This window comes from Myotis davidii, unplaced genomic scaffold (assembly GCF_000327345.1).
Source record: "Myotis davidii unplaced genomic scaffold, ASM32734v1 scaffold162, whole genome shotgun sequence".
Classification (NCBI taxonomy): Eukaryota; Metazoa; Chordata; class Mammalia; order Chiroptera; family Vespertilionidae; genus Myotis; species Myotis davidii.
In genome coordinates, this window is record NW_006300036.1 from 4226168 (window position 1) to 4237270 (window position 11103).

The 11103-nt window shown below is 40.9% G+C and overlaps 1 protein-coding gene across 2 annotated transcripts in view; it reads right to left on the minus strand.

Annotated features, from left to right (window-relative positions):
* The window catches only part of CTBS (chitobiase, di-N-acetyl-), a 21583-nt gene extending 10486 nt beyond the window's left edge, over positions 1–11097 (minus strand). Inside the window, exons 1-3 of one of the 2 annotated variants that reach the window (XM_006776247.1) lie at positions 11051–11097; positions 7793–7931; positions 7095–7303 (exon numbers count right to left, since the gene is read on the minus strand). In XM_006776247.1, coding sequence (XP_006776310.1) covers positions 7095–7303; positions 7793–7835 — 252 coding nt within the window. In that variant the 5' untranslated portion in view covers positions 7836–7931; positions 11051–11097. Of the gene's footprint in view, positions 1–7094; positions 7304–7792; positions 7932–11050 lie in introns of those variants that run through there. The other variant, XM_015572127.1, reaches the window with a different exon arrangement.
* Positions 11098–11103: the final 6 nt, after the last annotated feature.

The following is an 11103-nucleotide window of genomic DNA, read 5'->3' on the forward strand; positions in this document are numbered from 1 at the left end:
ACCTTCTTATCAGCCCTGCTGTGTGCCTGATACGGGGGAGCTCCCCAACCTCTGATCACCCTGCGGCTCTCTGCCACCTGGGAGCGCGCCTAAGCCAGCAGGGTGTTATCTCCCGAGGGGTCCCAGGCTGCAAGAGGGCACAGGCCGGATGACGAACCCCTCCCCCCCCCGCAAGTGCACAAATTTTTGTGCACCGGGCCTCTAGTTAACTCCATTTTAAAATTTTGAAAGGCAGGTATCATTCACTCACTTGATAAACAATTTTTAAACATTGTGTTAGACATGTTTGAAAGAGCTGGTCCCTGTCTTCAAAAAAAAAAAGTACTGTCTAGTCCTAATATTCTTTTTAATTTTGTTGAGGTATTTTTGACAAATAAAATTATAATATATTTAGTGTACAACATGATGATTTGATATGCATATATATTATCAAAAGTATTCCATTATCAAGTAATTAACACATCCATCACCTCACATATTTACTTTTTTTTTTTTAAATATATTTTATTGAGTTCTTACAGAGAGGAAGGGAGAGAGATAGAGAGTTAGAAACATCGATGAGAGAGAAACATCGACCAGCTGCCTCCTGCACACTCCCCACTGGGGATGCGCCCGCAACCAAGGTACATGCCCTTGACCGGAATCGAACCCGGGACCCCTCAGTCCGCAGGCTGATGCTCTATCCACTGAGCCAAACCGGTTTCGGCTACTTTTTTTTATTGATGATAGCATTTAAGTTCCACTTTATAAGCAACTTTCATTTATACAATACTAGAGGCCGGGTGCATGAAATTCATGAACTGGCGGGGGGGCTCCTTAGCCCGGCCTGTGCCCTCTCATAGTCCAGGAGCCCTCGGGGGATATTTGCCTGCTGGTTTAGGCCCACTTCCCGGCATTCGGACATCCCTCTCACAGTCCAGGACCCCTTGCTCCTTACCACCCACCTGCTCACTGCTCCTTACTGCTTAGCTCGCTGCTCCTTAGCACTGCCATGAAGGTGGGAGAGGCTCCCACCACCACCACTGCTGCACTCGCCAGCCATGAGCCTGGTTTCTGACTGAGTGGTGCTCCCCCAGTGGGAGCGCACTGACCACCAGGGGGCAGCTCCTGCATTGAGCACCTGCCCTCTGGTGGTCCATGCATATCATAGTGATCAGTCGTTCTGGTCACTCCACCGTAATGGTTGCTTAGGCTTTTATTATATAGAAGATGGCATTATCAACTATAGTCAACATGTTATATAGTAATCCTCAGGCTTTATTCACCTTATAATTGGAAGTTTATATGTTTTTACCAGACGCTCCCTATTCCTCCCAGCCCCTGGCAACCACCTACTCTCTGTTTCTCTGAGTTCAAATTATTTCTTTAAGATTCCACACCTAAGTGATGCCATGCAGTAATTGCCTTTATCTGTCTGGCATATTTCCCTGAGCAGAATTCCATCCAGGTTATTCAGGTAGTGTCTCTAATGGCAAGATTTCCTTCCTTTTTACTTTTTTTCTTTTTGAGAAAAAGAAACATCAATTTGCTGTTCCACCATCTTACACATTCATTGGTTGATTCTTAAATGCACCCTGATGGGGGACCCAATCTGCAACCCCAGTGCATTTGGAGGATGCTCCAACTGAAGTACCTAGCTAAGGCTTTCCTTCTTTTTTTAAACCTGGATGGTATCTCTCTCTCTCTCTCTCTCTCTCTCTCTCTCTCTCTCTCTCTCTCCCCCTCTCTCTCTCTCTAATAATATTTTCTTATCCATTCATTTGTTGACATTTAGGCTGTTTTCATCTTTGCTCTTATGAATAATGCTGCAATAAACATGGGAGTACAGCTATTTCTTTGAGAGAGTGATTTTGTTTTCTTTTTATATATATTAGTTCTACTTAATTTCTTGAGAAATTAATTTTTGTGGTGGTTGTACCAGTTTACATTCCTACCAATAAGTAACAAGGTTGTATGTTTATTAGAATTTATCCATTTCTTCTAAGTTATCTAATTTGTTGGTGTATGTTTCTTATGATCCTTAGGATGTCTATTTGATCAGTTGTAATGTCTCTTTTTTTTGTTACTGATTTTCATTATTTGAGACCTTTTTTTAGCCTAACTAAAAGTTTGTCAATTTTATCTTTCAGAACACCTCAGCTTTTAGTTTCATTAATTTTTTCTATTGTCTTTATAGTCCATTTTATTTATTTCCACTCTGAATATTGTTATTTCCTTCGTCTACTAACTTTGAGCTTCATTTATCCTTTTTCTAGTTTCCTTGAAGTGTAAAGTTGGGTTATTAGAGGGCTTTCTTCTTAATGTAGGCATTTATCAGTTTAAACTTCCCTCTTAGAACTTCTTTTGCTCCATCCCATGAGTTTTAGCATGTTATATTCTCTTTCATTTGTCTCAAGATATTTTTATTTCAATTTTGACTTCTTCTTTATCCATTGGTTGTTCAGTAGCATACTGTTTAATTTGTACATATTTGTGAGTTTTCCAGTTTTCTTCTTGTAAGAGTTAAGAAGTCTTTTCTATCAAAATTATAATTTAGATATTAACTCCCCTCATCTCCTGGCAGGTAGTTAACAATCTAATAAGCAACCGGACTAGCAAACATTCCTGAAGAAGAAATAGTTTGTCCCATTCCCCAACAGACATTCCATCTCCTTTCTTATTGTGCTGCTTTGCTCAGATTAGACATTCAAGCTAGAATTTGAAGCCATGCCTTTCAGCCAATCTGGGTATGGCACAATAGCTCATCAGGGAAGGAATAAAAGGAGAGCAGAATCCTCATTGTGTGTGCCTGCACTCCACGTTGCTGGTGCATTGCACCTGTCTGCACAGAAGTAAAGTTGCCTTGCCTATCCACTTTCAGGTGTTTGTTTCATTTCTGCAACAACGTTGACAAGCATTTCTAACATTCTTTTAATTGATTTCTAGTTTCATACCATTGTGGTCAGAAAAGATACTTGATATAATTTCAGTCCTCTAAACATCATTAAGATGTGTTTTGTGGCTTTGAGAAGTCTAAAAAGGCTAATTCCAATGTAACCCTGATATTTAGCTGGCGGGGCGGGGGGTGGGGAGTGGAACACGGGGGCTAGCAATCTGAATCTGTGCCAGCAAGTCCAGTGTACATTCTTGATAACCTATAATTAAGTCACTCCCCCTTTCCTAGAAACTGGTCTTGCAAGACCTGTTACCTAAATGCTCACATCTTACAGAGGCCATAAACCATGACACAGCCCCCAGAGCGGGGTTATTAGCACTGACGCCAGGCTAGGCTCCTAGGTATGGTCTCAAGACCTCCAACACCTGGGGCTTTTTGCAAAGCCCGTTAAAGGTCTAGAAGTCCCATTTCACATTTGGGGGACAAAGACACCAAAAGGGGATAAAAGAGGGGCTTCCACCATATTGGTTTGCTCAGAATTTGAGAGGCAACCTCCTCTGAGTCTGTCGGCGTAATAAAGCTGTGTAACTGCATTTCTCTAAGCATTGTTTGGTTTTTGTCTGGTCTTCTACAACGGTCTAACATACGCTCTCTCCTAGAAAATGTTTCATGTGCACTCGAGAAGGTGTGTATTCTGTTTCTGTTGGATGGAATGTTCTGTGTATGTTGGTTAGGTCACCTTCCTCTAATACGGTTATTTTTAACCAGTGTGCCGCAAGAATTTTTAGAACATGCAATACCTGATGGTTTAGTCAGGGGCACTGACCTCTTTTCCCCTAGATTGTCAAATGAAAAAATGACAACAGCCAACACAACAGCAGTCTTTCAGCATGAATGCCCTGTCTTGAACCATAAATATATAGGTCATATAATATAGCTGCATCTTATTGGTCATGTTCCATAATAAGGTTGCATCTGATTGGTTAATTCTTGGTACCAGAAATCCTTATATACAAGTATAGGCACTTGATTTTTTAAAAAGTCACTTTGAGCCAAAAGGGTAGGTAATTACTATAATTTTTTTTTATAAATCAATCAAAATTATACCTAATTTTTTCTGTCAGATTAGCAAAAATATATTTTTTGGTGTGCTACAGAATTTATATGTGTCATGAGATGAAAAGTGTTGGAAATTGCTGCTGTAACCTGTAGTTTCCTTATTGAAGTCTCCCTAGTGATTATCTGTCTGCATAATCTATCTGTTACTAGAGCTAGCTAATTATTGATGGGCAAGGACGCAAAGGGGGAGACATTGTTGAGCATATTCAGCTGGGAAGCAGAGGCCTGTTTGCTTCACCAGGAAGCTATAGCTTCACACTCCCCCCAGGAACCACCAACCAATTGCCCAAAGATCACTGGGGGAAGGGATAGAACAAAGGGGAAGTAAACACATGGGCAATAAAATCAAAATGGCACAGTGGGAGGTGTTCACCACAGAAGCCTGTCAGTCTAATCTGGGAAAAAGATCACTGACTAGGGGGTGGACCCCAATACAAGCCCAAGAAAGTTTGGGAAGCTAATTGGTTATTTTGTTTGTTTCTTAAATATATTTTTATTGATTTCAGAGAGGGAAAGGGAGAGATAGAGTTAGAAATATCAATGATAAGAATGAATAATTGATTGGCTGCCTCCTGAATGCCCCACACTGGGGATTAAGCCCACAACCCAGGCATGTGCCCTGACCCAGAATCAACTGTGACCTCCTGGTTCATAGGTCGATGCTCAACCACTGAACCACACCAGCCAGGCTAATTGGTTATTTTGAATAAGTTTCTGGTTCCTCCAAAGCCCAAGAATACATAATTTCAGGTGAACAAAGAAGCTTTCTCTCCCTCACTGACCTGCACTTGCCCCATTCATTCTTGTTCTCCCGCCTGGATACAAACGACCAAGCAGGTCTAGTGGCCACCTGGCCCGAAACAGACTATGTGGGCTCCCAAGGATTATGAAACAGGAACTCTGGGCATCGGCTTTTATTTTGGCCCTGCTGAAGACATGGTTGGACTTTTTCAATGGTGGGATGAAGGGAGATTGGACATTGGGAAGCCAGGAGAACTCTTTTAATATTGCACCACAAATAAACCATGCCACATCACAATTTCTTGTGTGTGGATCCTTAAAATGCTTTTCTCAAGATCCCATGAAACAGTCTTTTTCTCACTGACAACATATATACTGCTTAAATTGGAGTATAGAAGTCCCCTATTATTGTAGTACTAGAGGCCCAATGTATGAAATTCATACAAGAGTAGGCCTTCCTTCCTCCGGCTGCTGGCACTGGCTTCCCTCTGGCCACTGGCAGGCAACTGGGATTTGGGCTTCCCTCGTAGCCCCGGCTTCATCTGGAAGGTCATCCGGAAGGATGTCTGGTCTAATTAGTATATTACGCCTTTATTATTATAGATTGCTGTCTATTGCTTCCTTCAAATATGTTAGCATTTGCTTGATATATCTGGGTGCTCTAATGTTGGATGCATAAATATTTATAACATATATTGGTCCATTTGATGTGTCTCATAAGTTCCTTAAGCTACCTGCAGTCTTTTTCATCCTTTTTTCTTTTCACTGCTGATTAGATGACATTCCCTACCTTTAAGTTTACTGACTCTTCTGCTTAATTCAGTTTTTTATTGAACCCTTCTGTTGAATCTTTCAGTTCTGTTATTGTTATTCTTCATTTCTATGATTTCTGTTTAGGACTTTTTAATATTTTCTATCTTTGTTGAAATTCTCATTTTGTTCAGATATTGCTCTCCTGATTCAGTGAGCCATGTTATGACTATTATTTTGAATTCACTATGGGGTAAATCATTTACCTCAATTTCATTAAAGTCTTTTTATAATGTTTGATCTTTTTATTTTGTTTGGGGTCTGGGAAGGGTTGCAGTCACTACCTAGATGTGTGCTAATTAGAAGTCAGAGCCTCTGGCAGCAACTTTACGCAGTCAAACCCAGAAAAAGACTAGGAGATACATTGTTGGTTTTTGCCTGCTCTTTCTGAGCTGAGCTCTGTGGGGGCAGGAGGGGGAAATACCCAGTACAAGTGCTCAAGTGCTTTGGGAAACTCTTCTTTGTCGCTACCATCCTCTGGCTTTCAGAGCTAGGCTTGGGGGGCCATCCCTCATGTGGGAGCCTTAAAAATTGGTGCATTCCAAACCCCTCCTTCCTCAGAGAGAAGCTGTAGTTGGGGGCTCCCTCCCTATTAAATGGTGCTGTGTCAGGAGTGGGGTTTATGGCAAGAGTGTGTCTCACCCTTTCCTGACCACTTCAATGTTATTTTCTCAGCCGCCAGATGTGTAGGCACTCAGTTAGGTTCTGGATTTCTCTCTGTAGAAATTGTTCTGTTTGCAGCTGTACATTTCATGTGTCCATTTCAGGTGGAAAATTCAGGAGTATCCTATGTCTTCATTTGGTCTAGAATCTCCTAGTCTAGTAGTTCTTAACCATAATCATCTATGAAACGCATAAAAAATATGGACTCTGGGCTCACTTAAACCGTGTGAATAGTAACCCCTGGGAGTGCGTTCCAGTGTGTATGTATGTGTATGTATGTGCGTGTGTGTTTATGACTAGGTTTGAGAATTACTAATCTGGGGCCACATTATCCTTTGTTACCCATACATTGCCTGGCAAGATGCCCTGTGCTATGATCTGCTCTAATCGCGCTCATTATGGCAGAGAGGATGCACTCTGCCTTTTGTCATAACTCTGACTGATTCTGTGGAGTCAGTCCTTTGAGCCTTAATGGGCCTTGGGTGCTTTACAAAGTAATTCAGTCTATGGAGCAGCTGCAGTACCTCTACGTTAAGGCAAGAGCTGTCTGTCCTGCACCGGAGAAAGCAGGGTCTAAACAACTTAGCCCTTCCTGATTCTTTCTGATCCCTTTGCCTAGCTAATAGTTCTAGTCCTGCTGCAAGGTTAGAAGGTGGTGCAATCCATGTTGTATCTTGATGTACATAGAGAACAGACTTATCATCTTAAAATTCTGTAAAACATTTAAAATAAAACCTCCCAAGTTCCAGAAATATTTTCTAGGATATAAGTGCTGAACTTTTTTCTACTCAATTACTATAAAACAGATTCTATTAATTATACCTTCATGAATACATCTTGATAAGGAAATTTAGGGATTTCCAAAACACATCAAAGGAATTTTTACCTGTGATCCCTCAATTTCACGATGGAAAGAATCTGTAGTTTCTTTGACTAAAGCAGTTAAGGCATCATATTCAGGTGATGGACAAGTAACTTCTTGCTCTATGTCTATATTAATTCCATCCATATATTGTGCTTTGGCCAAATTAACTTGTTGAGCTATCCAGGATGTTCTGAAATGAGGATTAATTATATCCTTTAAGGACACATCTCCTGTGAAATCAATACACACATTTTGTTCATATATGCTTTTCACAGTTTAATGACATTTACTTCACAACCCCATTCCAAAGAGATCAAAATGTCCTTTAAACATCTCATTATTTTGGAACTCTAAGCTCCCAATTTAAGTCTTCCAAATGAAGTAACAATATACCAAAATAATAAAAAGTTATTACTCATACATCTCCAAAGTAATTGTTATGAGTAATTAATAAAATCATTCTCAAAGTAGAAGCTGAATAGCTAAAGGTCATCATGCTAATTAGGAGTCACGTTTTGCTCAAAGTGATGCAGTGGTTTATTTAATTCCTTAATAATATTTGTATTTGTGAAATGAATCACACAGTATGTAAGAGTTTAGGATGCTAAAAAATATACCAGATGAACATGAAAAGGGAATTTTTTTGAAAGTCAGAGTAGCAAATAATGCAAGTAAACTTACCAATTGTCTGGAGACATCTGGTAAAAACTGGCACTCACCTTTTAGCACTACTCTGGCTCCTTTTGAATGAGCATAGCACATAAGTTCTGAGTCATATTTTCCAAAAAGTGCCACAGTTGTAATCTGTGACCAGTCATAAGATTTCCAAGTTTTGCCACCAACATCAAACACAAAGACCTGTTAGGACAATAGGAATAAGCAAGTACCATCAAACATCAAACATATGCTAGGCACTGGGGGCACTGAAAGTACAAGAGTGAAAAAGACATGGAGGGTAGGGTCCCAATATAATTGGTGGCAGGGGAAACTAGCCAGCCTAGAAAGTAGGGAAGGGTAGCTAGGAGGAGATAGTAGCAAGTGTCAAGGCCTAGAGGCAGAGAGAGCATGGTGGTTGTGTAACTAAATACTGAGTATGGCTCTCACCTAGAATTTGTTTTTTGTTTTTACTTCTGACCATCAAAACTGTAAGGAAAAAAAAGTGTTGTTTTAAGACACTGAGTTTGTGTTAATTTGTTATAGAGGCAATAAGAAACTAATACATTTAAACCACGTTTTGCTATAGAACAGTTGCTATAAAATTGAGTTAAACGTTTCAGGAAAAAAATTAGAGTTTTCTTATGAAAGTCCTTCATATCAGATGAATTAGAATCACAGAGAAGTGAAACTGTTCTGTTCATGAACGATGATGAATGGCCTAGCATTTAGATTGCGACAGCAGGGACAAACCAGAGAGTGGCAGGCAGGATTAAATCATAAAAGGCCTTGAAAGCCCTCTTGAGAAATTCATATTTTATCCAGAGGGAAAGCGTTTAAAGGAGAAGTCACACATTTATACTTTAGGTCTTTATTTATGTATGCATTTTCGGAAAATCCCTTCAGCTGAAGTGGAAATGGGTTCAAGAGAGGCTAAAATTGGAGGCAGAATGTCTAATAGGGAAGCTGTTGGAAGAATATAGGCAAGCGATGTTAGTGACCTCAGCTAATGTTGTGGAGCAGCAAAGGTGAGATTAATGAACAGATCTGAAAGATCCTAAGGAAGCAAAATTAACATGACCTTGTGACTATTTGAATGAGTAAGGCAAGAGAAAAAGAGGAGGAGATATATATATATAATGTTTCAGATAGGAGAGATAGAAACATCAATGGTGAGAATAATTGATCGGCTGCCTCCTGCATGCCCCCCACTGGGGATCAATCCCGAAACCTGGGCATGTGGCTGATTGAGAATTGCACCAGGACCTCCTGGTTCATAAGTCGATTCTCAGCCACTGAGCTGTACCGGCCAGGTGATATTGCAGTTCTATGAATGATTTTTGGGGAACCTGATTTCTTAGAATAGTACTCAAGTTAAATTCTGAAGTAGATGATGTTATGTTTCTCCAGTATTTTTACCCCACAGATAATTCTAGAAGCACAGAAGGCCCACTGATTACTATTATTTTATCCCAAATAAGGTGTTAATTGATTCAGCAAATACTTACTGAATTCCATCCAATAAGATATAGGAAGAGCATATTGCTAGGCATTAGTGACAAAGAGGTTAAAAAGAAAGAACAGGTCCTTTATTTAAGTACAATTGTGGTAAGAGCTACATGGGAATGCTGGGGTCCATGGTAGCATATAAAGGGACCTGCTTCCCTACTTGGGCAGGAAAACTTCACTGAGGACTACACACTTAGGAAAGGACTGAAATCTGGGGGATGATCTAGACAGAATGGAGGAGACATACCTATGGACAAAAAAAGAAAGAAAAAAAAAGCATTCTCAGCAGAGGAAAGAAAAGAGTGCAAAGGTATCAATCCCTCAAGAGAATTTGGGACTTATGGAATCAAAAGACAGTCAATGTGGCTAAGACACAAGATGCTGTAAGTACATAGAATCAGATGAATCTAGTAAGGTGGCAAGATCAAGTAAAGCTTTGGAGACCAGAGAGGATTTTGCATTTTATCCTGAGATCAATGGGAAACCATTAGAGCAGTGGTTCTCAACCTTCCTCATGCCGCGACCCTTTAATACAGTTCCTCATGTTGTGGTGACCCCCAATTTCATTGTTACAAATTGAACATATTTAAAGCATAGTGATTAATCACAAAAACAATATGTAATTATATATGTGTTTTCCGATGGTCTTAGGCGACCCCTGTGAAAGGGTTGTTAGACCCCCAAAGGGGTCATGACCCACAGGTTGAGAACTGCTGCTTTAGACTATTTTAAGCAGGGGTGGGGCCTAAGATGTGCTTAAAGAAATAAGAGAGAGGAAGAGAAGGATAGCCTATCCTATATAATAAAAGCCTAATATGTAAATTGTCCCCTGGGACTGGCAATGGCCCCTACATTATAAAACAATGCTGTTTGGACTAAGCCTTTCCACCTCTCAGATGTCCAATTCCCTGTTATGTTATGTGCAGTCATCAAACTCTAAGCAATCAAGTTGTTTTCATGTTGTCTCTGAAACAGTTGGATTAAAGTTGTCAAATTGTTAGGTGAATAGAAAGAAAATTCACTGAAAGACCTATTTTTACCCCCCTTCTTGGGTGGTTTTGAGGTGCCTAAAGGAACGGGGTGGTGAGTAGAGGAAAGAATAGGTAAGCAAAACATTCTGCTCTCCAATACACTGTTGGACTGCAAAGATTCAAACTGAACCCTCATATTCTCCCTCCCTCTCTCTCCCCCCCACCTTCTCTCCCCCCTCCCTCTTCTCACTCTCTTGTTAATCCTCACCCGAGGATATTTTCCCATTGATTTTTTAGGGAGAGTGGAAGAGAGAGGGCAAGAGAGAGAACATCTAAGTGAGAGAAACACACATTGATTGGTTGCCTCCTGCACGCACCCCGGCTGGGAAAAGCCTGCAACCAAGGTACTTGCCCTTGGCCAGAATTGAACCGGGACCCTTGGTCCGCAGGCCCACGATCTATCCACTGAGCCAAACTGGCTAGGGTTGAATCCTCATTCTCCTGAAAACCACGGGACCTTGCTGCTTAGGGAACGTCTCATTATCCTAGTTCCTTGCTTGTAAGCACTCCAAGCGACACAGCCGGATAATGAAAAAAGCTTGTGTTTGGATTCGGATCTGGGTTTGAATACTTGCTGAGACGTGGGAGGAATTACTCCATCTCTCTGAGCTCGAGTTTCCTCATTTAAAAGATGCAGGAAATTCAGAAATAGAAAGGTCCCGGGCAAGCAAGTGGTCAAATTGGTTTCAGCACCCGCACCACCTCTTTTGAGGACTCAGTTCCACTCTAACGTCTCTTTGGGATTGGAGGACCAGACCCCGAGGGGCAGGGAGAGGCACCCACCTCGAAGTTGGGGCGGTTGCGGATGGGTTGGCACAGCGCTGGATCCTGGCACG